Below are 27,831 nucleotides of genomic sequence, written 5' to 3'. Positions count from 1 at the left end.
CCAGACTTGGGCACCCCTGGCGTAGAAACTGGAGTGTAATCTAAAATAACCAGAGATAGAACCTACAGAGTTTAACGGGAAGGTACAAGTAGAAAATATGTAGCAGAACCATAGTAGAACATACACAGCAGAACTTATGCACCAGAACCAAAATCGAATTTGCGTTTTCCTAATTTGATTTTTCATGTTTAGGGCCTTAGAAGTGTTTTTCATATTTGCTGTATTTCCATGAGTAATGACTTATACGGTAGACTAGTGATTGGAGAATACGGGGGTGTTGTAACCCTCTGAAAGCATTCTATTCAGCACGAGTATTTATATAATGAAGGTGTTGGATGCTTGTGTGGAGCTTTGTGTATGCTGCTGCAGGATTACTGGCAACCAGTGAATCTTTTTTTTTTTATTGGCTTTGAATGAGACAAACAGCCTGGTCGTCACATGGGTGCTCAGAGGAAGAAAAAAAAAAGCAAGATCGCTTCCTGAAATGCCTCTCGTCACTGACCGCGTCTTCAGTTCGCCTCCCTAGCGCGAATCCTTTGATTCTCTCCTTTTTATTTTGTTCTTTTATTTGTGTTGTGCGCAGCGCGAGTCGATGCCAACGATGATCAGCAAAGTGAAAAGCGCAATGTCCACGCTGGTGGGAGGGATGATGCCCCACGGCCACCACCATCACGGCGGAGGCGGCGGCGGCGCGCAGTCTCGGGGAGCTGACGGCCTTCCGCCTCGCTTCCCCTACGGCCGCCCGGATTTCCTGGAGCTCACCCCGGAGCTGCTGCAGTATTCCACCGAGCACGCCTCGCGGCCGGTTCTCACGCTGAAGCGAAGCAACAGCCTCCCCTGGCACACCGGATACGCCGAGTGAGTGCCTGACTGGCGTCCATCTGGGGGTTCGTCGTGTTATTTGTGTTATTGTGGCGCTTTAATCACACTCACGCGTAAGGACCGAACGTGTTTGACGTTTGCAAGTGACAAGTGCAAGTGCTGATGCTCACCAGCTCACAGAGCACTGCCGCATATGCAGCAGGCACTAAAATCAAATGCCGCTGCACTGACGGTTCTGCTGCAGAGCTTCTTCCCTTCAGCTCCTGCTGTAGCTTCCACTCATTCGCTTCTGCTGTTAATGTTGTTACCCTCAGTTTCTGCTGCGTAGGTAGGTTCTACCATCAGGTTATGATGTTGGGTTCTGCCATCCGGTTCTGCTTTGTAAACTCGACCCTTCAGCGTCTGCTGTGCAAGTTCTATCCTTTAGTTCTGTTCTGCTGTGTAGGTGCTTCCATCAGGTTCTGCTATGTCGGTCCACCCTCTGCCATAGGTTCAACCACAATATTCTGCTCCAAATATGTATCCCCCAAACCTCAGCTGTATTGTTTCTCTCCTTCAACCTCTGCTATATCCTTAGGTGTAGCTAGGGTTGCCAACCCCCCGAAAATAAAAAAAGGGACACCTCATCGGCAGAGACGGCCGACCTGACTGCCTTCAGAAACCTTCATTGCGTGACTTGTATTTTTTGTTTGTTTATTCATTTAGTTATTTTTGTGGGTGAAACCATTTTTAACTATTTAAACCCGAGTTGGCGGGACGTCCGCCTCACAGTGCAGAGGTCGAGGGTTCGAATCCGGCCCTGACCTTCCTGTGTGAAATTTGTTCTCTTCGTGCCTGTGTGAGTTTTCTCCGGGTACTCCGGTTTCCTCCCACATTCCAAAAACATGAATGGTAGGTAGATTGAATACTCTAAATTGTCCCTAGGTATGATTGTGATAGTGTTTGTTGGTGTGTGCCCCGCGATTGGCTGGCAACCAGTTCAGGGTGTACCCCGCTTGCTGCCCGTAGACAGCTGGATGGGCTCCAGCGCTGTTTGGATAATGGATAAGAATAAGAATAAGAATAAGAATGCCTTTATTGATCCCACAGTGGGGAAATTTTCGTTGTTACAGTAGCAAAGATATAGGTCACACAGGGGCGGCGGCATAATGTGGCCATTAATGTATAATGGATGGATGAACAGATGAAAAAGTTATTATTTATTGTATTATAAAATACAAACAAACAAAATTTACTTATCAAAATAAATCCCTCTCAAACTTCTAGAAACCTTTCCTGCTCAACTCAAAACTATATACCGTACATTAATATAAAACAATAAATAATAAGCAGAACATTCATAACTTATGAACAGCTCAATGCCACATTATGTGGATACAGCCTACTTTTTCCATTTATATTTCTTCTGAGATCTTGCTGAAGCGTGGAGCGGTTTGTCTTTGACTACTGCAGAGTAAAATTCTGACCAAGACATGTCATGTCAAGCTCACAATGAGCTCATCTTTAATCAGTTCAGCAGACCATTTGTGTCACACATTTATCCATTTATTCTTCATAAAAGAGTATGTATAGTAAATAAAGTAGTATATCAACTGCCTGTACAGTAAAAATTATGCATATCTGTTTGAACTTGTAATTAATGTAAGGCTGTGTGTGAATTCTTTCATTATTCATCAATGTATTACATATCTATTTAACGTACTTGTCAATCTTATTTATGTACTTATTTATTCCCCCCCGAAATGATATGTTTGTCCATACAATGCTGACATTCATCGCACATTCCCATTCTAACGCTAATTAGAGGTTTGAAAAAAAACCATCATTCTTTAGAGACCATATCTAGCTCTGACATTACCTGATGGACAACAAATTTGTCTAGGGTCAAATTCTTGCACTTTTTGACCTATGTGTTTTTTTCTGCTTTCCAGTCCTCTCTGTATTTTTGCTACCAAGAGCTTGTGCCGCCATAGCAGAATCAGAGGGCGGCTGCAGAGCTTGAGACAGTACCTCGACCGATGGGATATGCGGATTCTGTATCGTCATACTTGTGTATGAATGTGCTGTCAGCTCATTGGTTACAGAGCAGGGGATGTCCTATGACCTTTACCGCAAGTTGTCATACAAAGGGAACTGTCATGTTGTTGATTAATTCCATTAACATTTTACAGACTATTTTTGACTCTCACGATATTACGGGACAAAGTGCGTCCCTTTACAACTCAATACGACAGGGGTGCCCACACTTTTTTAGCCTGAGAGCTACTTATGACATGACCGAGTCAAAATGATCTACCACCTACTAAAAATGCAAAACACATTATTTATAAATATATTGAGAATTATTTTTATATGTACTGTATATGCTGGTGTACCTTGCATGACTGCATCAACCTATATGAGCCATTCTACCGAATTGGTTGAAATTGCAGTCCCACATTGAAAATCAAATTTTAAAAAACAATGAAGTGTTCAGACCTTGCATATTTAGTAATATCTTGTTATGATCTATTTTACCACAAGGCATTAATTGAGATACTATTAAACTGAACTGATGTTTTCACAAAAATAAAAAGTATTCAATTATCAACCAACAATTTTTGATAATGATTGTTTAAGGGTATGTTTGTTTTAATTAATGATGACTTTTGAAGTCAATATGAACAACTTTCTACATTTTACAATGAAAAATAGCATATAAATTTTGATTTATTTCGGAAAAACTAATATTAAATTCAGTTAAAAATTCATTTAGATTGATTTTAATGCCTAAACCATGTATGTTAATTTATAAAAATACTCTGTAGAGGGGGGAATGGGAAAAAAATATGAATCGGCTAGTAGAATTATTTTCATTCTTCTGTAATTGTGTATTTCAGTAGTGACACATTTCAGGGACAGGCAAGATATTTGGGAAAAGCTAGAAAATACTATTTGAAAATTGACTGTACTTTTACTGTATTTGTGCCCCTTAGATATGGTGCAACATGAATACAATAAAAGTTTTTCTGAAATAAAATACAAATTTCACACATTTTCCAACTCTGAATTTGAACCAATTCAGTAGAATGGCCCATATAGCACAACACAACAACAAAAAATGCTTTATAATTACCTTACTCTGATGACTTGCACTGAATTTCCATTCAGCCAGGGAAGCATAGTCCGGACAGTAGCTGCTGATAGCCATCCTCAAGCAGATTTGCTCTTACCTCTGTTTTTGCTGCATAGGTTCTCTCCTCTGGTCTGGCTGTATTGGTTTTCCCTGTAGTTGTGTAGGTTCCACCATCACGTTCTGTTGTATAGTTTTACTCTTTGGCTTCTGCTGTAAATGTTGATATCATAAGATTCTGCTGTACATGTTCTACCATCAGGTTATGCTGTGTAGTTTCTACCAGATAGGTTCTACCTTCATCTTCTGCTCCATAGATTCTACCCTAAACCTCTGCTGTGTAGTGTCTACCCTCAAGTTTTGTAGTTTAGGTTCTACCCTCAGGTTATTCTGCATAAATTTTACTCCTTAGCTTAGGGGTGTCAAATTCCAGTTCTCGGGGCCGCCCTCCTGCATGTCTTAGAGGTTTCCTCGTCCAACACACCTGATTCAAACGATCGGGATCAAGATCAGGCTCCTGCAGAACTTGCTGATGAGTTCATTTGAAACAGGTGTGTTGCAGCAGGAAGAGATGGAAAACAGGCGGGACAGCGGCCCTCGAGGACTGGAGTTTGACACCCCTGCCTTAGCTGTTGCTGTTGTTTAGGTTTGGTTCTGCCCCTTAACTGCTGTTGCATTGTTTCTATACCCATTACAATAGTACAATATATTTTAAGTAAGTAATTGACAATGCCAGCCCCAATATGTTCTATCACTCTTCTTCTGCTTCATTGCTTCTACCCCACGGCTACTACTGCACAGTTCCATCCTCAGTATCTGCTGAGCTATAATCGTGTTTGTTTTTATTACGTCCGTTTTATTTGGAGTTCTATCAGCATGAATTCATGTTGAGTTATGGGTATTTGTTTTTGTGTCTTGAAGTGTACGACAGGTGTTTTAGACTATTGCAACACCCACACTACACTTGTAGGAATACCCACTTTCATTTCCTGCTGTGCAATAGCATTTCCACACATTACACTCCCTATGTAGTTTTACTGTGTATAAGGCAGAACAATATGATATGTTGAGTGTGGTGGGGGGAGGGGGGGGGGTCATGCTTATTCATGCCGAGACTCTCAAGGGGGGTACAATTGGGAACGAGAGAAGTTTCTGTAATGAACTGAGTTTAATTAATGTGACCGTTCAGTTTCTCCCAATATGTGCACACTGAGTTTTGAGTTTTGGCATGGAACTGGCTTTAATCGATGTTAAGTGATGCGCCGACACATTCACCGTCAATACAACCACGTGAGTGCACTTAGTCTAAAATGCTTTCGTGTAATTGCTGCATGGTCATATACAAGAGGCACGTTTCCAAGCTTTAGGATTCTGCAAGAGTGCAAGAAACAGAGACAGAAAGGACAAAACAAAGACTCAATGACTAGTATTTTTTTCCCATTATTGTTAATTAATTTGGATGTGATAATTACAGGCGGTACACTCCCAGGCCACAAGATAATCCCCTGGTAATTACTTTGCATTACAATAAAGTAATAATACAGGATGCATGGTGTTCAAATTGGCTTTGGATAATATAAGAGCAAAATAGAGTTCAACAATGTATGTCAGAATACGAGACTTTTCCAAAATAGACTTAGTAACTGTTAAATTAGAAATAGATTTCAGTATGATGCAGTGCAATACTTATTCAAATATTGTCAAATGAATCATTCATGAAAATGGGCCGTTATTATTAGGGCCCAAGCACCAGTTAGTGCTAAGGCCCTCCTGAAAACATTGTGTGCCTTGTTATGGGCCTCAGCATGCCCAAAACACACCAATTTTGGAAAGCGATTCTTTCCCCTTTGCTGCTAAGACTACACATTTCACTGTTTGAACCACAGGAAGGCCTACATATACATTTATGATTTTCCGTAAGTATTATTTTAAATCAGGGCCAGTGCCTGTTGTGACTCGGACAGCACGTTTTGGCTCATGGTGGTCCGATAGGGCCACCACCAAGAAAGGCTTAATGTCAGACCCTGTGTGAGTTACTACCTGTATTTGTAGTTTAAATTGCAAATGTACCGTACAACAAACCATTATCCCAAAATACTTATATGATTCCAAATACATCTTGCAGTATCACCCTTAAAAATAATCAATTTGATTTGATTATGAAAATATGAGCTGAAAATATGCATGTACATGCACAGGCATTGAAGACTCTCCAGAACTTCCACTAACAACCCAGGCTAAACTTAACTCCTCGCTGACATACAAAGTTCATTGAATTATTTTAACAATACTTTATTGACACAGTTGTCCCATTAGCTAGGGCTTTTAGTGCCACATTGTGCCGTCATAGGGCATTACAGAAAGAGCACAAAAATACCAATTATAGGCAAGTTTTTCCCAAACTAGCTAGGATACATATGTTCCACAGAAGAAAAAAACGCATGAATTTGTGATTAGTGAACTGTGAATAGGCGTGATTTTCACTGTACCACATGACGGTAGCTTTAGGAAGTTGAGTTGCAGCTTTTATTCTGTTATGGCCTGTAAACTGTTTCCACTGAATGGCAGAATTCAGGAAGTTGCCCCAAATAAGTATTGCAACATCTATAAATTGTTTTTTTTTTTCATTGAGCACCTTGGCTTCCTCATGTTGAAATCTTTGCCGATGTCACCAGTGGTGACTCACCACATAGAATTAGACTTTTAACCGTCACTCAGGCGTGGTTTTTGGCACATGATGCGGTTGTTGATTTGATGTTTCGATTCACATCCTCCCACGTTGCTGACGTGAGGTTCAATTGAAAGCTCACCGAGCTCATGTGAAAAGCACGACTCACATGTGGTTGCTGTGTTTAAAAGCCTCCACTCTTGTACTATAACTGGTAACGGTGATTCACGAGTGAGATAGATTATTTTAAAAGAAGGGATGGGCAAAAGAACCAGTTTTATCGATTGATTGATAGTTGAATGTTTATTTGTCACCTCTTAAAGCTTTTGAAGCAAAACTGTAGAGATTAAAGGGTATCAAAATAATTATCGTTTACCATGATCAAATTATCGCAATTCTCAGTATCATTTTACTCGAAAAAAATGTTAGCAAAGAAAAAACAAAATCATATACTCGCTCCGAAAACAGTGCAACACGTATAATAAGTTGAATAAGGAGAATATGCAATCATCAGCATCATATCGTCATATCGCCGAGCTCTAATCCAGCAGAATAAATCATGGCTCACTGCAAATATTTGTGTTAATTTAACAAACCCAGATTTCAACATGACTACGTACATATGTGTGACTAAATTGATACAAGATCAATATTTCAGCAGTCATACTTATATTTTTGTTTAGTGGTTTACCTGTGTCCAGCTCCGGCCTTCCTGTGTGGAGTTTGCATGTTCTACCCGTGCCTGCGTGGGTTTTCTCAGGGTACTCCGGTTTCCTCCCACATTCCAAAAACATACACGGTAAATTGATTGGACACTCTAAATTGCCCCTAGGTGTGATTGTGAGTGCGGTTGTTTGTTTGTCTCTGTGTGCCCTGCGATTGGCTGGAAACCAGTTCAGGGTGTCCCCCGCCTACTGCCCGATGACAGCTGGGATAGGCTCCAGCCAGTGATATTTTTCTAATGTAAAACAAGTACCTTGGCTCAACAAGTGTCATTTTCCAATGGATCTAATATTAAAGCAGCACTGGGCAATAATTTGTTTTCACAACTCTTTCGATTAAACAGTGACTTACAAGTAGTTGAATGGGACTTTTGTCATGCCCCGGGGGTCTTTATCATTTTCACTTGTGCTAAGCAACTTTGAGGAGGATGGGAGCAACCCTGGCACACAAAAAAAATAAAAATGTCCTGAATTGCTTTACGGCATACTCACTTCCTCCTTTTGCTATAAGGACGGAAGTCGATTCGAACGTCTACGCACTATTACTGGTATCATGTCAGAAACCCCAAAACAAACAAAAAAACAAAAGTATTGTTTGAACAAAATTAGATTCATTACCTCATCGCTATTCGTCTTTCACACAGTCACTGGAAATAGAAATGTAATTCAGTCCAACTTGCAGGCCAGCGAGAGCTCAGGATTTCACGACACTACGCGCTGGAGCGCATGGGAAATGTGGTTGACTTTTGTCAAAACACTACCGCTTTTGTCCACATGGCGCCGCATAATCAACAAAAACTGACATATGACACAGTGTTGCTTTCATCAAAATAAAAGTCTGGTGCACATAAACTGACAAATTTGTAGGAACGTATAGCGATTTCAAGCAAGCTGTAATTTCTCTGTTGCAATGTCTCTGCATCAGAGATATTGCATTGGAGAGACTTGGTACATTGGTCTTGCTCGCACTTGAAACAGATATCCGGTGCCGGTCGCCAGTCTCTTTAAGTTCCTGGCGGGCGTAGCCAATGTTCGCAGAACTGATAGTGTATAAACAAGCATTGACATAGCACAAAAAAAATATCGAATAGATAGCTGTTAGCGGATGCAAAATGGCCGATAGACAGACGGCAGAAGGTTACCCCGGCGGAAGGTGACCAACCTTCCACAAATTTTTAATAAAATGCCCAGCTCTGGTAAATATCGTAAGAGGCATATTTGTTCCGTTTTTCTCACCATTTCGTTGTGTTGTCATCCCATTTTCTATCATCATCATTTGTGAGACAGACGTGGAAACCTCTAGTCCCTTTTCTGCTCATTTTGCCAAAATATTTGTTTTCTTTAACTCCACTTTTACTTAGACAATTGTAATGTTTTTATTATTATTCCATGTGTCTCTTCCGCACTTGAGCAAACAAACTCCCCCAGGACATTATTTGCGCAAATACAGTACGATAGTAAAACCAAACATTGTTGACCAAGTCAAAATGAAGCACAAGCAATTGGCAGGCGGAGCGGCAGGTTGTAATATAGAAGAGTGTCTCTCTGTGCTGGTTGTGTGCCAAAGAGCCCAGCATGCTTTGGCCTTGACAGCAAAGTTTAAATGACTGTCATGAGACCTTTAAGTCTCGCTCGCCATTAGTCCTAATGTGTACCATCCCTGCAGTGCCAGTCCGCTGCTTTCAACTGATTAGAAAGACGGTTGGGGGGAAGCCTTTTTTCTCCCTTTTTGAGAGGAAAAATATAATCCAGATTTGTTGGATTTGTCCATTTGGGCCTCTCCCATATCAGCCCTTTCTGTGACGATTGTAATCAGCTAAGCTATTTGGAAAGCGAGTGTTCAGAGGTTGTGTTTGAGTTTCCTTTTGTTTGCATGTTTTTTGGTTCTTCCTGAGGTCACGTCTCCTGCTTGTCTCATTGTGTTCAGCTCACCTGAGTGAATATTCATAATCCTCTCTCTGCTTAACACCAATATTGCAATATTGAATTTGCAGAATTAAAACAGGCTTGAAGTACAAATGTGAGGTAAAATATAGTTGACACTGACTAGATTTCAAGCTACAACATTAGGTAAACCTATACAATCTAATCAATGATATATAATGCAAGAACTGTATAAAAATGTCACTTTTCAAAGAAAAGAAGACTTGCCGTTGCCAGTAGGGCTGCAGCTATCGAATATTTTCAGAATCGATTTTTCTACGGATTATCCCATTCCCTCATTTAATTGTGTACGGTAATCATATAAAATGTGTTGTCCACTTTGGATCGCCATCCTCATGTTCCACACTGTAGTATCTATGACTGAGTCCATATGGCTTAAAAAGGTGGGGGCCTGGCCTGGTGAGTGATGTGGGAGTCAGCGAACCACAGTGTGCGTAGAGTTTGCTATTGTTTGCTCATGGTTAGCGGCTCGCTGTTAACTGGCTAACTGTTAGCCATGTGCGTGGTCATCAGTTGTTGCAGCAGCTGCTCATCTATGAATGAGCTTGTTACCCGTTTATTTTGTTACTCTTTGTTCAGTAAAGCAATTAGGGAATATTAAATTAGATAACATCGATACTTTGTGTTGGCGTTCGTAGATGTGCTGTTGTGGTGCGTTAGTTAGTTCTAATTTGAAGTGTACACATTGCACTTTATCTCTTTTACTGAAGTATAAACTAATCACACGCTTTGGATATTGTCTTTCTTCAATACGCTCTTTCCTCCTGGATGGAAGCTATTGCACAAAATTATTCCTACACGGAGAGATGCTGATGGTTTAGTGGTACAATCTCCTGACTTGTGTGCGAGCAGCGTGGGATCGTAACCGCTCATTGACGGTGTGTTTGGTTGTTCATCTGTGTGTGTGCCCTGCGGACTGGCTGCCGACCAGTTTAGGGTGTGGTTCGCCTTTTGCCCAAAGTCAGCTTGGATGGCTCCAGCACGCATCCATGACCCTGTGTACAGGGTAAGCGGTGTTGAGAATTACATGACATGACATTTCTACACTGAATGGTGTGTGAATCGGCAGTAATATTAGTCTGTGTGGAAATGATCACTGCAAAGTATCAAGCCAGAGATTTTGCTTCGACTTTTTATTATCGTTAAATTATTAGAGTTATTCGATTAGGTACAATACAGTTGACCTCCACATGCTTGAGGTTTGGTACCCGTGCATTTGCAAATTCACAGATTTTTTTCCCCCCTCAATTTGTTTAAATTAAAAATTTTTAGGGGTTATGTGCCCCTATTTTCACTCCATATTTGTGTAAAACACACTAAATGCTTATCAGCATTTTGGGGTGAATTCTTTGGGTTTAAAAAATATAGATAAAGGTTGTTTTCGTTTTTTTAACGCAGGTTTTTGCCATTCGCGGGCCAACCCAGTTCCCCATGAAGAGCGGGGGTCCACTGTAGTACAATATTCTTGAGTGCAATATTTCTTAAGGAAAAACCTAACAATGAATTTTGGTGTTTGAGGGTGGCTGGAATTGATTAATTGCAGTTCCATTCATTTCAATTGAGAAAGATTATTTGGATTACGAATTTAGTCAGGGACCAAATTAAACTTGGAGCTCAAGACACCACACAGTAATATAGGGTATGCAACTCCATACAGTATTTCCTTCTATTTTCTTCAACAAAATGAAAACATAAATAAATGAATGTCCTCCGTGATGATTTATGTGCTGTCAGTGACTGCTTTCTGTGTAATAAAATCACTCTGCACAATAATCATGTTCTGCATTGTGATACAAATTCGCGTGGGGTACATTGATGCTAAAAGAAAAAACCAAGCAGTGCTCCAAGCAGCGCTCCACTTAGATGCTATTTTCCTCCGCAGGCCCTGGCTTGTAATTAATCCCTTTTGCAATTTCACTGTGGGTCATACTGCGTATGCATCCTGCCCCACTTTTTCCCCCATCGCTGGGTAAATAAACAGCCATTTTTGTTATTCTGTTTCGTGCATCTAACTTATGGCTTTTCCACACCAGGGTGATCAACGCCGGAAAGAGCTCGCTGAACGAGGACCAGGCCTCCTGCGAGAGGCTGTTTGTGAGGAAGCCTAGCAGCAAACAGCGCAACTCCACTCTGCTGGAGGACAATGGGGTGAGCCAAGGGCAAAACTGCACTGACGACATCCAATCAGGAGCCCGAGCTAGGGGACGTGAGCAAAAAAGTCTGGCAAGCGATGCTCGCTCATCATTTATAGAGTACACTGTGTTGTCCTGATGGCAAAGTCGCTGTTGGCCGACAGTGGAGCCTAAAATCCACAGTCATGCCGTCACTCTAGACTTCAGCCCCAAATGCCTGAAAAGTGTGATAATCAAATAACTACAAATATGTCTGCGACGTAGGAAAGTGGTACCCTTGGCCCTGTCCGGCTGCTCTGTACAATATGTTTAGTCAACAGTATTAACCCTCCTGTTGCGTTAGTTTAACGGGAACAACACTAATGTTTTGAGTTAGTTTGACTTGTTATCCAAAAGTGTCAGAAACAAAACAAAATTTGAATACAGTAAACCTCCATGATTCACAGGGGACAGGGACTGAGCCCTGGCGTGACTAGCCAAAAATTGACGCCGACCAATATGTGTATAATTGCCTATACTAATAGCAGAGCTGGGCATTTTACAAACAATTCCCGGTCCGTTTATCGCCTTCCGCCTGTAGCCGGGGTACACTGCCACCGTCCGTTTATCCGCCTTCTTGTCCGGCCGGACCAAACAGTAATCCCCTATAGGCTGATCCAACTATCATTTGAAATAGGCTTCCGTTAGCATTTCCGTCAACCAACTTGTACTAGCACAAGTAGGAAGTTGCTGATGACGCTGTACCTAATGGTCTGACTCAAACATATTTATTACCTTTAAAATTAATAGGGAACTTTCACTTTTTTTTTCAGGATGGTACAGGAATTCCCCTCTACTTCTGGGGCATCTTTGACGGGCACGCCGGTTCCGGTGCCGCCATCATGGCCTCCAAGCTGCTCCACCGCCTCATCCGGGACCGGCTGGGTGAGATCTTTCACTTGCTGAATAATAACGGGGAGGCGCCACCACCCATTTGCTTGGCCAAGAACGGTAGCCCCTACCAGGCCGAGATCAAGAAGGGGTCCGCGCAGGAGTCGGAGGAGCCTGACGCTGTCAGCGATTCTGCGGTGCGCTACCACATGGAGAAGGACGTCAGCCTAGAGAGCCTGGTGATAGGTGTCATCGAGACCGCATTCAAGCAGATGGTGAGCAGACGTGAGAAAACAAATTTGTCAATATGGAGACAATCATTGAACCTTTTAAGTGTAATTAGGGGAACGGAGCACCAGACCGTGCGAAGGCTCTCTTGGAATCGCTGTTTCTCATTGTTCTTTAGAGGAACAGTGTTTTGGGTGCCTCAACATACCTTAAAATCAATGCCTTCTGATAGTATTAAGTAGGGGTGTAACGGTATACGTGGGTGTATTAATACGTTTCGGTACAGCATATTCGGTTCAGTCCACTTGAGTAGCGTTTCTGATCAGGTATTATTATTAGCGTGCACTGAAGTCTCCTGTTCGGGAACATTTTGGCTTTCCTGTTAAAATCTCTGATGGGGAACGGTACGTGGATACGTCCCAAAGTTGTGTGCTGACATTGCTACATGGAGCTTGGCGGCTATGTTGCAGGTAGCACATCTAACATAATAATGCACATAAAACGTCATCATTCGACTGTGAAAGTTTCTTCGACGAAGAAGACAGCTTTTTTATTTTTAGACAAAAACTTCAAACTTAAAGGGGAAGTCAACCCAAACGTATTTTTTTTTTCAAGAATATGTTCTATGCAAGCCCACTAGTTGAAACAAGACATTCTGATAGATATTGCGTTTGTGGAATATGAGTTAATCAACCCGTTTTCATCCATCTCTGGGGGCGGCGATTTTGTCACTTCTGTCGACTGAAAATGACATCACACCTACTCAGGGCTCAGGTAATGACCAATCACGGCTGACCTGTTTTTTGAAGCTGAGCCGTGATTGGTCGCTACCTGAGCTCTGTGTCGTTGTGATGTCATTTTCAGTCGACAGAAGTGACAAAATGGCCACCCCCGAGATGGCTAAAAAGGAGTGGATTTTGCTGCTTAATTGATATTCCACAAACACAATATTAATCAGAATGCCGTGTTTCAACGAGTGGACCTGCTGGGAACATAATCTTGAACAAAAATGAGGCTGTTGCGGCTGAGTGTTTTCACTGTGATTTCAGTGTCTTAATAGTTTACAAAATTAATAGATCTTTATCGTTAGTGTATTTTTTTATTCTGGTGTAATTTCTTTGAATATCACCCGAATGGTTCGCTTTTATTTATTTTTTCTAAACAATGTACCGTTTACTTGTCATTTTACCAAAATAAATATATACATTTTTTTAAATTCTGTTTTTTTATACCGAAAATATACCGAACCGAACTTTCAAGAAACCGAACTGAACCAAAATGTGATTTTAGCATACCGTTACACCCCTAGTATTAAGGCAACTAGGGATTTCTGGGCCTGAAAACTCACACATTTTTAGTAATGTGTGTTTATGCTGGTGAAGATTTGTATTTGTATTTGTATTTCAGGGTTTAGTAACACAATTCCCCAAAACTCACTCAATACTGCCCCCCTGGAAAGTTCAGAAAATTGCTTTTATTTCGCCAATAGACAGCTCTTTGGTTTTGTTGTTAGTTATACCATGTAGAAAACTCAACGGAGAAAGAAAGTTAGAAAAAATAAGCTCCTGACACCAGCGTCACCAAACAAAACAATATCGGTGGACATTGTAACAGGACGTATGGAAAGTCTCAAGGACCGATACCACAAATTGAACAAGGAGTCGGCCATTTTGTTTTGAAGTCACCACTTCCAGTGAATTACAGCACTTGTACTTTGATAAACTCCTACTAGGGAATTTGCCCGAATTTGACCCAATTCAAAGCAGTTATCTAAGACCTAAACAGATGGCCGACAATATGGCGAAGATTTTTTTGCCTATAACATCTAGGGTGGAGAATGGCCTCAAAGTTTGATGGTCATTTGGAGGTTTTGGCTTACTTGTTTACTTTTGTACATGTGGCTTTATTTTAGGATGACCTGATTGACAAGGAGAAGGCGTCATATACCATTTCTGGTGGCTGTTGTGCCTTAGCTGCCATACACCTATTGGGCAAACTCTATGTGGCAAATGCTGGAGATAGCAGGTGAGCTCCCTTATGTCATTTGTATCGTGACTCTCATTTCTTAAATCTCTCTTGTTAGGTGGCGGGTCAAATTTAACCTATTTAAAACAAAAAAAGGGCAGGTTTATTTCCGATTGATTGATTGATTGATTGATTGATTGATTGATTGATTGATTGATAAAGTAACATTATGTAGCAGTGACTTCAAGGGGAAGTCAACCCAAGCATATTTTTTCCAGAATATGTCCTATGAAGGCCCACTTGTCTAAACACGGCATTCTGATTAATATTGCATTTGTGGAATAAGTGTTAATCCACCCGTTTTTAGCTAGCTCACGGGGTGGCCATTTTGTCAATTCTGTCGACTGAAGATGACATCGAAGTTGCTCAGGGCTCAGAAAACGACCAATCATGGCTCTGCTTCAGAAAACAGGTAAACCGTGATTGGTCGTTACCTGAGACCGGGTTGTAATCTGAGCCCTGAGCAACTTCGATGACATCTTCAGTGAACAGAAGTGACAAAATGGTCGCCCCTTGAGATGGTTAAAAGTGGGTGCATTTTGCTGCTTAACTTACATTCCACAAACACAATATTAATCAGAATGCCATATTTCAACTAGTGGGCCTGTGTAGAACATACTGTGGAAAAAAATATGTTTGAGTGGACTTCCCTTTAAGGGGTTGAAAGGGTAAAAATGACAATTTTTTTTTACCTTTGCTGTTTTTTTTTAATTAATTAATTTTTTTTACAGATAATACACATTATTCCGATTCTATATCATCAGTATCTCACGTACACGCGCACGCGCACACACACATCTTATTTTTCCCAAATTTAACATATATTTTTATTTTAAAACCGTGTAAAAAAAAAAAAAGAATAGAATATCATATCTTTAAAAAAATGAAGTACAACATTTTACATAAAACTTGATCTTATTTATGGGATTTTCCAATCCAATATTCACCACAACATATTCTCATCAGACCCATTAATAAAGCAACATTGTGTTTGAAATTGCTTTTGTTGTTTATCTGCACACATGGTTAATAAAGCAAGAGGTCCCATGCCATCTAAGAAGAGCGTTGAGCATAATGACATTTCTCTAATTTTGTGGTTGTGAAAATTGTATTATTTCTGTTTTACTGTTTACTCTTGATCTCACCTGGACTTGGACTCTGACCTTATGGACTCGGACTCTGACCTTTGTGAGTCGAACTTGACTTGGACTCGATAAAGGTGGACTCAGCCCTAGTATGACGTCTTGGTTTCAATCCAGCAGTGCTCTAATTTTTTTTTATTAGATTTAAAGCTTTGAAGCTGCAGTCTATTGGGACTATGAACCCATATTGTTGTAGGTTCAATACCTGCTGAAAATAATGCACATTTGCACCTGGCACCCTCAGGGATTTACCATTGCTGTGCAGTTCAGAATAATGCTTTTAACTATTCATCCATCCATCCATCCATCCATCCATCACAAATAGTTGATACTGTTCTGTTATTGCTGCTTCACATGCCCCCTGCTGTTATTTTTGCTTACTGCAGCCTCCAACCACAGTCTCACATTGTAACTGCAAGTGGTGCTTCAGTGGACTAAATGTGTTGCTTAATGAAAACACACACACACAAAAATATTTCTTACCGTTGCACTTCTTGTCACTGCAGGGCTATAATAATCCGGAATAAGGAAATTGTTCCCATGACCAACGAGTTTACACCAGAGTCAGAGAGACAACGGCTACAGTATCTGGTACACTTTGTCTTGTCATGATACACTATTGAAACCACTTACAAGTTCTTTAACAAACCATCCGGTATGCTCACATACTGAGTGAATCTAATTCTACTTCACCTGGAAAACTGATTAAAATTTACTACATATCTGAAAAAATGTAATTCAGGTATCCCAAATACCTGAGTCATCTATATTTACTAGTTAGGTGGAAGTAATTTATATATACTACATGAAATTGAATTTTATTTACTAAATATCTGGAATATATTTGTTTAGATATACTAGACTGAAAAAAATGATGGTTGAATTTTCTCAATTTTATTTTCTCAAGTGGTTGCAAAAAATAAAATCATCTGTAGAGCTGGGCATTTTACTAAAATTTCCCAGTCCATTTATTTTCTTCCGCCTGCAGCCGGGGTACCCTTCTGCTGTCTATGCGCCTTTTTGCCTTTTTGGCCAGACCAAATAGTAATTGCCTATAGGCCGGTCTGCCGACCCTAGTATTTTAAACGTGCTTCCGTTAGCGTTTCCGTCCGCCAACTTTGACCAACTTCAACTAGAGAAGTCACAGAATAATTACTGTTTCGATTTCGATTTCAAGTTAAACAATGTCTCTATAATGACTACTCGATAATTAAAATAGTTCTCGATTAATTTGACAATTGATTAGTTGCTGATTAATCGATTCATTTTGACACCTCTAGGAAAGGGGTCCCCCAACCTCTTTTCTGCCACCGGTTCATACAAGTCAATACCCTTAACATTACGCGACGGCGACAACTTGACATGTGTTAAGAGTCAGTCATGCATGGATTTAACGGAGAGAATCCGGTCATTTTTCAAAATAAAATATTTTTCAACCTAGGATAATAAATAAACTGGAAGTACTGTACGTTTTTTTGTCTTTCATCTGTGTAGTCCGCCATGGCCCGGTACCGGTCTTCGGCCCGGTGGTTGGGGACCCCGGCTCTACGTCATTGTTTATATTACCCCTGTTATTTACTGGTGACCAATCAAGGGCGTACCCCTCCTCTCGCCTAAAGTTAACTGGTATAGTCTCCACGACCGCAATGAAGACAAGTGCTATAGAAAGCGAATGGATGTTAGACTCCGGACAGTTTGTCATGAGTGTTCTTGGTTTGTTCGCAGGGCTTCTTGAGGCCTGAGCTCCTGGGCAATGAGTTCACTCACATTGAGTTCCCACGCAGGATCCAGCACAGTGAGCTGGGCAAGAAGATGCTGTACAGAGACCACACCATGAATGGCTGGTAAGCCCCGACGGTAGGGGTGGGCGATATGGGCTAAAAAAAATCTCTATTTTTTTTTTAAAAAATCGATAACGATAATTTGATGATATGCTACAAAAAAAAAAATTACATCTGCATTTGCTTCACAAAACAATTATGGATAGACAGCATTTGTGAACAATAGTGCTTGTTTATATTTTAAATTGCTTAATACAGCTTCTGCAAAACACAACTATATTCTATGGCAATATTTAACAATGAAGAACTAAAAATTATGTCTAGACTTTGATTGATTTTGGGGAATGTTTATGTCATTTAAATGTCTCCTATTATTCCATTATGATATGACATATATAATGACATTTTGAGCTGCAGTAAGTACTGCTGTACCACTGCCAACTACTAGAGCAATCAGAATGAGAAAAAGGTGTCAACTACAGCAATCAGAATGGGGAAAAAACGTTTTTTGGTAAGGTGGTTTGTGTGACGGTGTATTAGTGTCACCCAGCGAGAGAAAAAAAGACGTCGTCATGACAACACCCATTCTCATACATTGGCCACCGTATTCGGAATAAAGTTGAATAACAAAACTGCAACTTATGAATTATGTTGTGAAAGGTGGGGACTTTTGTGAATGTAGAAAAACAAAATTGAAGATGAGCTGTACAGTTTGAATTTAGAATGGAAAAGATGTGGAACTTTTTTGTTTAATTTGTCATTCCATTAATAGTTTTTATTGTCTGGAAAATGTGGAATTCATTAGGCCTGTCACGATCATTTCTACATCGATAGATTTGATCAATTTAATGTAATTTAATTAACTTTAATGTAATTAAATGTACATTTTTATGTAATTTACACGTGTAAGTCATCAACATTCGGTCGCGCTGCTTCGTTGTCTCTCCTGTCAGTCACCTTGATTGCTGCTGTGCGAGTTGGCACATACTGTAAGTCCGTGGTTGGCACTCATATGCATACATACATACGAGTGGAACAGTTTTTAAGACTGTTTAAATCAGGGTGTCCAAATATTTTGCAAAAAGGGCCAGATTTGGTGAGGTGAAAATGTGGGGGGCCGACCATTTAGCCTGACATTTTAGCAAACCAGTCTGCCTTTTGTTTTTTACTTTTCTTTTTTAAATTTCAAGATTCTTAAAGTGGAAGTCTACACATGGATGAATGGATAGATGGATTGATTGATTGATTGATTGATTGATTGATTGATTGATTGATTGATTGATTGATTGATTTGATTTGATACAGGTCAGGGTTCATTTGAAACATGGCATGTTGGAACATAAATGTTCAGTGAACTTTTAGATTTAAAAACAGGGAAATAGTAACAGTCTCCTTACAAATGAGAGAGACACAGTTGTTGGGTATTTCAGTGAATAAATAATCCAATGTTCACTTTTTCTGAAATTGTCGGCCGGCACTCGCTATCAATTTTCCTTTTTTTTTATTCAATGTCGCCATTCTAGAAACTGCCCGGAAAAGGTCACGCAGAGTTATGGAGTTGGACAGAGTGCTGCTGCCCTCATGTGTGTAAATGTGAAATTGAATTTAGTTTGTATTTTATATTATATTCTTGTGAACGGGGAAACGGGCCAGACGTTATTAATTTTATGACAGAGGCTGCGGGCCGGATAAAATTTGACAGTGGGCCACATTTGGCCCCTGGGTCAGACTTTGGACATGTGGGCTATACTGGTTCGGTGTTGTCGGCTTATAGGCACGTGAAACTCTTTTTCTCATTTATTATTGAGGCGCAGTTTTGTACAGTAGCACTACTTGTGGCCAAGTAGCGCTAATGCTAGCCAACGCGACCATCCGTGTCGGCTATATCGTCTTCACTGCTCATGTACTACTGTATTTCATTGCTTGTTTATGCCTTTCTGAGAAAGTTTGCTACGCCTGCCAAGAACTTGAAGGTACTGGCTCTGTTTCGAGTGCCAGAACTGACAGCGAGACCAGCGTACTGTGTCTCAGTATAGCTCCAGTACAAGATCTCTCGAGTATAGAGCTCTTGCGATGGAGGGATTACAGCTCTCTTGAAGTTGCCATACGTTCATACAAACATGACAGTCTATGTGCATCATGTAAGACATATTAAATAACTTTTATTTTTTAAATAACCTTTTATTTAGGAGAGTAAATATTAGATCAGATACAAAACATTTATATAATAAAAATAGTTATGATAATAATAATGAACCACTCCATTTATAAACACTTATCAGGTATATACATCATTATAATTCCACATAGACAAGGTCCAAAACCCATCAGTCAACATTAACAAAACACACAAACCAAACTACAGTAAACATAGTTATCTAAGGGACTCTCTCCCACTCACGTTACCTCTGTATTCCATGAATATATAACATTTATATTTCATTTTAAATTGATTTATGTTTGTACATTGTTTTAATCCCTCACCTAGACTGTTAGACCACAATTTCACCCCACAAAATGAAATACAGAATGTTTTTGTATTGGTGCGAATGACGTTAATTTTTAAATTGTATTTCCCTCTTAATTTATAAACCCCTTCTCTCTCTCTAAACATTTTTTGTGCTTTATACATAAATTGAGCTGTTTGAAATTTTACTACAGTATATCCACAAATTTTAATAGTTTTGACTGCAAGAAAAGAAAATGAGTGTGGTCGCGAAAGCCTACTTTATTGATGATTCTTATTGCCCTTTTTTGTAAAGTTATTAATGAACTAACTGTAATTATTACCCCAAATCTCGATGCAGTAACTAAAATATGGAAAAAGCAGTACAGAATGCGGAGCGAATTGTAGTCAAGTGTCCATTTGACTTTATTTAATACTGATATGCTTCTCGATAGTTTAGTATATATATATTTGATATGTGGCTTCCAGCTCAATTTTTCATCTATTATAACACCTAGAAATCTATGTTCTGGAACCCTGTCAATTTGCACCCCCTCTACCGGTATCTTTATTTGTATATGTACATTTGACCTGTAATTCCCTAACACCATTATTTTTGTTTTGTTTAAGTTTAATGATAGTCTGTTTCTATCTAACCTTTAACTATTTTTTTTTTCATTTCTTCAGTGATTTCACCCAATAGGTCATTTAAATTATCCCCAGAACAGAAATTGTTGGTACCATCTGCAAACAACACCAGTTTGAGTACATCTGATACCTTGCAAATGTCAGTGATGTATACAATAAACCGTTTTGGGCCCAAAACTGACCCTTGGGGCACACCACAAACAATATCCAAATAAGATGAAGAAACATCACCCAACTTAACAAAATGTTGTCTACTCTGTAGATAGCTTTTGATCCAGTCTAACACAATACCTCTAATGCCATACCTTTCCAGTTTTTTGATTTATAGATCATGGTTAATTGTATCAAAGGCTTTCTTAATATCAATAAATATTCCAATAGCTTGCTTTTTCTGATCAATATCAGTTGCCATTTCTTCAATAGCTTCTGTTATTGCAAGTAATGTTGATTTGCCAGCTCTGAAACCATATTGACTATCAGAAAGCAATTTGTGTTTATCTATGAATATATCCAGTCTGTTATTGAACAGTTTTTCTAATATTTTTGACATCTGTGGAAGCAAAGAGACCGGTCTGTAATTGTTGAGGTGATGTTTGTTCCCAGTTTTGTACAGTGGAATGACTTTGGCTATTTTCATTTTATGTGGAAATGTACCTGTCTGAAATGATCAATTACAAATATATGTTAGTGGTTTTGAAATCCCTTCAATTACTTCTTTCACTATTGTCATATCCATATCATTATAATCAGTTGACTTTTTACTTTAACATTTTTTAACAATGTCCAATATTTCTTTTTCTTCAACTGCAGTGAGAAACATTGAGCAGGGATTTCTGTCTACCAAAACATCCATAATCTTTCCGACTGTCCCTGGATCTGAGATTTTTCCTGCAAGATCGAGTCCTACGCTTACAAAAAAGCTATTAAACACATCAGCCACCTCAGTCCTACTACAAATGACATCATCCATATTAGTTATATTATCAGGGTAACCATTTAGTGTGGAGTTAGGTCTTATGATACTGCTTAATATATTCCACATTCTTTAATATTATTTCTATTTTCACCTAATTTTTTTCCGTATTAGTTTTTCTTACTTGTCCTCATAATATGACTTAATTTATTTTTATATCTTTTATATTTAATGCAAATGTTGAACTATCATGAGAATTGAAAGAAATTGGAATTGCTCCTAAAAAGGATGTAGTTTACTTATTTTTGCTCTAAAGTCATCACTATATTAGTCGGCATTAAAAAAAAATGATACTATCGTTTATCGTGATAGTTTCTGGGAAAATATATTATCCTGCAAATTTTGTTTTCATGACAGGGCTAGAATTCAGGGACTTTAATTTTTTGGACGTTTGAATGGCTTGAATCGCTTGAGAAATGTGGAGGCAGCAGAATGTAAACAAAAAAAATGATTTTCTATTAGGGTGGAATACCAATGAAAATATATTTTTTGGTGCTCTTCATCATTCACAGTTATGACTTTACTACTTGCGCAACCTCAGCGATGGTCGACTGCCACTTTATATAATAATTGTGATATTACATTGATATTTTGGCGACTGTTTTGTTGCAGGGCTTACAAGACAATTGTTGAAGATGATCTGAAATTTCCGCTCATATATGGAGAAGGTAAAAAGGTAAGATGCAGCGCCAGCAAAATATTCAAAGCACTTTCAGGTCTGTGGCGCTTTACAAGCAAAACACACTTTGACACCTGCAATCTATAAATATGAGTCCGCAACATCTGTTCCTCATCTTCACACCAACCTGAGAAAACATTTATAATCCTTCATGAACCCTACATCGGACGATCATTCCTCAACCAATCCTGGTACACGCACTGATTGGTAACCAGTTTTTCAAATATAAGAGACACAGCACATAGGTTGTGGTTAAAGTTTGCTGGCCTGACCATTTTTGTAGCAGACCAGTTAGGAGACAAAATCACTCTTAACACACTCCTCACCACAGTATAAGCAATTGCTTAGCATCATTTGTTAGAGATATCCACTTATCATGCCTTTGCTGACTTTGATCAAAAAGTTGAGGAAAAAAAATGCTAAATTTACATGCACTTGATTAACAGTGTGTGTACCTAACTTAAGTGACATTTTCATTAGTTCTGTGTGTGTGTGCATTTATCAAACAGGCACGGGTCATGGCGACTATCGGAGTGACTCGCGGTTTGGGGGATCATGACCTGAGGGTGTATAGCTCCAACATTTATATCAAGCCGTTCCTCTCGTGCGTCCCTGAGGTGAGCACCTGCAGTATCTTCAAACCTACTGTAAAAATGATTTTAAAAAAAGAACTTGGGGAGTATTAGCCATATGTTGAAACTGTCTTTTTTAATATGCATTATTGTATAAATACTTGCATCTTAGCATTAGAGTCACTTTGGGTTATTAAAAAGTTGACCTAGGGAATAAAAGAATTCTTTTATAATGTATAAAAAGAGCTACTATTGTCTCGTATGCACTAAATTTAAGATTGATTTTGTATTTAATGAATTTCACAAGTATTTCATTATTTTGCTATAACGCTGCCTTAAAGTGAAATACTGTATATTACATATTGCTGAATTGTGTATTTATAAAAAACACTCTGTACATCGTTTTGTGTATTTGTGATGTTACTTGATATTGTCACATAATAATATTCATCCATCCATCCATTATCTATACCGCTTATCCTCACAAGGGTCGCGGGCGTGCTGGAGCCCATACCAGCTGTCTTCGACCAGTAGGCGGGGGACACCCTGAATTGGTTGCCAGCCAATCGCAGGGCACAGAGAGACAAACAAACAACCGCACTCACAATCACACCTAGGATCAATTTAGAGTGTCCAATAAACTTACCATGCATGTTTGTGGAATGTGGGAGGAAACCGGAGTACCCGGTGAAAACCCACGCAGGCACGGGGAGAACATGCAAACTCCACACAGGGAGGCCGGGGCCAGGATCGAACCCGCAACCTCTGAACTGTGAGGCGGACGTGCTAACCAGTCGCCCACCGTGCCGCCATAATAATATTCAGTAGGCTATAAATAAAATGTTCATTTTTTTAAATACTTTTTAATGATTTTTTTTTTTTCAAACCAATAATGAAAAGTGTCTTCGTTTAAACATCAAGTGGAGCAGGTTTGACATCAAAAGACATGGGACAAGGAAGAGCATTGGGGGTTACATCTGGATTGAAGTCTGGAAATTTACTTTCCCGAATGATTTGTTGTTAGTTTTTTTTCTGTCATGACCTTGCTTTGTAACGATAATATAACACTTACATAAACCTTAGCATCTATACTGCAGCAAAAATAAGTTATATCATTGTCTTATCCAATTCTAATGTTAATCATAAATACAGTATATCAAGAATGACACCTGAATGAATACACTCCTCTGACAGGTGCAGGTCTACAACTTTGATGACAACAAACACGGCCCGGACGACGTCCTAATCATGGGCACGGACGGACTGTGGGATGTAACCACGGACAAGGAGGTGGCAGACGCTGTCTTGGCCTACCTGGCGTGTTGCGATCCCTCGGACCCCATGAGGTAATCGCAATCTGCCTGTTGTTAAGGCGGGTTTAAAATTTGGCTCTGATCGCGACCTACCTCATGAGAGCTCAGATCTATTTTGTTCAGTGGAAGGCTACGATTTCCACTGAACAAAACACCAAATTCCAGGGAAAGCCTTTCCAGTAAAAGTTTATCCAGAGGGCTGCACTGGACTGAACTGTTGTTGGGGACCGAAAAACTTGTTGCCAGGTGACAATTTTGCAACGCTGCTTCCAATGTCAATTAGCAAGCCACTGGCAAGGGAATGGTATGCTTTTGTTTTGCTTCATAAAAGTAGCAAGCTACTCCGTGCTCTATCACAGCCTGTCTCGCTCACCCCCTCCCTCCTGCCAATCAGTCACCGGCCCCTCCCCCTCAACTCTCACAGATACTGCTGTCTGCTCTGACACTAACACTAACAGGCGACATGGAGGAGACGAAAGCGTCAGAAGCGGCAGTGGATTTAGTCTCCAAAAGAAAGTCAACATCCGAAATATGAAAGTATTTCGGCTATAAAAAGAAAGATTCCGAACAAAAAAACATCCATTGCCAACAGTGCGTCACAGTTGTTGCTGCAATCGCCATCACAAGCCCCTGTATGACCAGTTCAAACTAAGAAGCGGTGAAACTCCTGAGGTGAAACTTCATCTACTCAACAAACAATTACAGACGCCTTTGCCAGCATAACTCCTTATGATAAGAAGTCCAAACAGCACCGACAAATCACGGATGCAATATGTTTTATAGACCGTTTTAGTTATTGTTATATTTTTGTGAACAACTAATGCACTTGCACTTTAATTTTTAATATTTTTGTTCTAATTTGTTTACAACTTTGCTGCAGTTTCACAAAGGTTTTTTTTTTACCTTAATGTTATATTTTTGTAAACAACTCAGGCACTAGTACACCTGCTTTTTAATTTTTTAATATTTTATAGTTTAGTTTAAAGATGTTTAGAACTCTGCTTCTGCTTTAGAGGTTTTTTATTTTCTTCTATATTTTTAAATGACTCAAGGGACTAGTGCACCTGCTCTTTTTATTTTTTTTTGTTTAAAATATGTTTAATATTTTGCTGATGTTTACATTGAAGTGTGAAATATAATGTTAAATAATCTATTATGTTAAATAATGTTAAATGATCCCATTTTTTACAGCAATCCTTAGTCTGGATTGAATGATATTATATGAATACAATGATGTCATGGTGAGTTAACCAAATGATTCCCAAACAAATCTATTCAAGTCATCTGGTGAAAATTCTTCTATTTTTAATATCGCAATATATATCGCAAACCCCCCCAAAATCGCAATGTCATTTGGGGTATATCTACATATTTTAAAGGGCAAATGAAGCTGAGCCCTGAGCTACTGTGATGTCATTTTCAGTCAACAGCATGTGACCAAATGGCCACCCCCTGAGGGTGGATGTTACTTCTTTACGCAAATTCCACAAACACAATATCAATCAGAATGCTGTGTTTGGACTAGTGCGGCTGCATAGAATTTATTATTGTAAAGAAATTTGGGGGGTTGACTGGCTTTAATAATTTTACGGTCTATCTATATTCATATTTTGGGGGGGTTGTGTTGCAGAACCATCTGCAATTGGTGAAAAAATGAGAGAAAGACCATATTAATAAAAATAAAACAAATACCCCAATTGATAGAAAATACTGTCTATGTGGGGTGATTGAGTCTACGTGTGAGTGTCTGAGTGAGAACTGCGGCCAACAGCAGCTTCTTTATTGTGTACTCATTCTGCTAATCTGTTTTACTGTTACTACAGGCAATCAATAAATAGTTGGAAAAGTGCATCAACAACTCTGGCTCTCCTTTCCCACATGCAGGCCATTACATTATAACATTGAATTAATAACTTATTCATAGACGGCATATGTATGTCTTCTGCAGGTACACGCTGGCAGCACAAGACCTGCTGATGCGCTCCCGAGGAGTTCTGAAAGAACGCGGTTGGCGGCTCCCCAACGACAGGCTGGGCTCGGGCGACGACATCACCGTGTTTGTTGTCCCACTGGCAGGACACGAGGCACAGACATGAGACATAACACCTCCCAGCTCAAAAACAGAGCAGCGAACCCCCCATAACCAAGCCCCAAATCCCCCCGAAGACTCTGGTCCAAGCAGCACTTTCATCCACCCCTAGATTTTTGGACCCTACACCACCTGACTCTTAAAACAGGAACATTTCCAGTGGTGTCATCTTTCTCGGCAAAGGTAGCTGGTGAGATTTAACCCCCCTGCGTGGTACTTTCACTTTACGTTCAAGGCTGGGCAGCTAGTTTAAAAACTCAGCATGGACTGTATATCTTCACACCTCTCAAAAATGTGATTCCTTTTTGTATAAACGAGCCTCTCTGTAGCGTCAAGATTGTGAGGAAACCAAAGAGATTCCTTCGTGGCAGCAGGATGAAATGAAAACATCATGACAAAAAGCAGCACAGGGTTGAAGTAAATGGACCTTTTCCTGAGCCACATAATCATTGTCAGTCTGTATTCTCCTTTTTTGTGATGATGAAGGTAGGACAGCACATGAAGAATGTTTGCACATATGATGTCGTTTTTGTTGTTGAAAACAGCAGGCACTGTACATGTGAATCATGTAGGATCAGAATCATTGCTTTTTGTTATTTTAGGATAACATCAATGTCTAGGTATAGTAAGCTGTGATAAAATTCACACATATGCCTTAAAAGATGACTAAAGTGTTTGTATTATCACACCATGCGAGGAATACGACCTTAAATGTACACTATACCACTTTTTTTTGTCATGATGATCGTTATTTAGATTACCGGTATCCATATATTTTTAAAGAGTATAGGAAATGTTTTATTTTTTATCTTTCCTATTCATAAGTGCTTGTTTAGGACGGTGGTGTGTGGTACTGTATATGAGATAAGGCCGACTTAAAAGTTAATGATGTCATGTTCCTCTTTAGAAATAAATCACAATTTTCCCATTTGTCTCTCTGGACTATTTGGTTTATTTCATCTGGCCACATTTGTTACTCAGGTTGCTAGATGTTAGCATAGCACCTCCCAACAGTTAAAAAGTTCTAATTAGAGATAGCACCTGAATAACAGAGCAAGCAATCTTTCAACTTTCTGGGTTCCTTTGTTACTCTGGTTGTTATCTTGCATAGCAACTGTTGGCATTTTATCAGTCCTCATTTGAAATAGTGCTCTGCTACAGGGCATGACACAACCGACTTTAGCTCTTCTGCTACACACTTTGCTGTCTTTATAGCTTTGCTGGTGTTAGCATTTTATTAGTAGTAGTGTCTGAAGACAGAGCGAAAATGTAAATTTGTAAAATTCATCTGTTTTAGACGTTTGACTCCACAGCTTGCTGTTTTTGCGGTATATAAAGTACACAGCAAGACGTAAATGATCTTTCTTGGCACTTTGGTTTACTGGTTGTTACCTTGCTGTATGTTAGCATTTCATCAGTTCTAATTAGAAATAGTTCCCGAATACAGGGTGAGATGTAAAATACTTATCGATGCCTGCACAGGTTGCTGGTTTTAAGTATATGTTATCTTACCAATCAGCTTTATTTCACATTATATAATCACACTTTAAATTAGCATTTATACATGCGAGGTCTAAAGCATTCACAAGCAATTTCTACAGGAATGGTTTTCTCTTTCATTGATTCCCAATCACCACGCCAATTTCACTTAATTGGTAACTTACA

At 39.5% G+C, this 27,831-nt stretch overlaps 1 protein-coding gene across 2 annotated transcripts; it reads left to right on the top strand.

Moving 5' to 3' along the window:
• ppm1j (protein phosphatase, Mg2+/Mn2+ dependent, 1J) lies at nt 1-27,094 on the top strand. 2 transcript variants are annotated; one of them, XM_086041304.1, is made up of 11 exons: nt 1-82; nt 584-858; nt 11,302-11,416; nt 12,213-12,545; nt 14,411-14,523; nt 16,172-16,256; nt 17,391-17,509; nt 22,126-22,189; nt 22,702-22,809; nt 23,959-24,110; nt 26,026-27,094. In XM_086041304.1, the coding sequence occupies exons 2-11, from the start codon at nt 593-595 to the stop codon at nt 26,171-26,173; spliced, it is 1,503 nt and encodes a 500-aa protein (XP_085897430.1). In that variant the 5' UTR covers nt 1-82; nt 584-592; the 3' UTR covers nt 26,174-27,094. The 2 variants fall into 2 exon arrangements, with proteins under 2 accessions (XP_085897430.1, XP_085897429.1); XM_086041303.1 differs by lacking the exon at nt 1-82 and having other exon boundaries at nt 235-858.
• Nucleotides 27,095-27,831: the final 737 nt, after the last annotated feature.

The sequence above is a fragment of the Filicampus tigris genome, chromosome 9, assembly GCF_054856515.1.
Source record: "Filicampus tigris isolate MCC_2025a chromosome 9, RoL_Ftig_1.0, whole genome shotgun sequence".
Classification (NCBI taxonomy): domain Eukaryota; kingdom Metazoa; phylum Chordata; class Actinopteri; order Syngnathiformes; family Syngnathidae; genus Filicampus; species Filicampus tigris.
The sequence above is the reverse complement of the archived record's forward strand: the minus strand, read 5'-3'. Positions and strand labels throughout refer to the sequence as shown.

Bases quoted from the DNA above. Each gene is read 5' to 3' on its own strand.
- ppm1j (XM_086041304.1), top strand. From the start codon at position 593: ATGCCAACGATGATCAGCAAAGTGAAAAGCGCAATGTCCACGCTGGTG. The intron at 22,190-22,701 runs GTAAGATGCAGC...TTTATCAAACAG, and splicing joins TATATGGAGAAGGTAAAAAG to GCACGGGTCATGGCGACTAT. The intron at 22,810-23,958 runs GTGAGCACCTGC...CTCCTCTGACAG, and splicing joins TCCTCTCGTGCGTCCCTGAG to GTGCAGGTCTACAACTTTGA.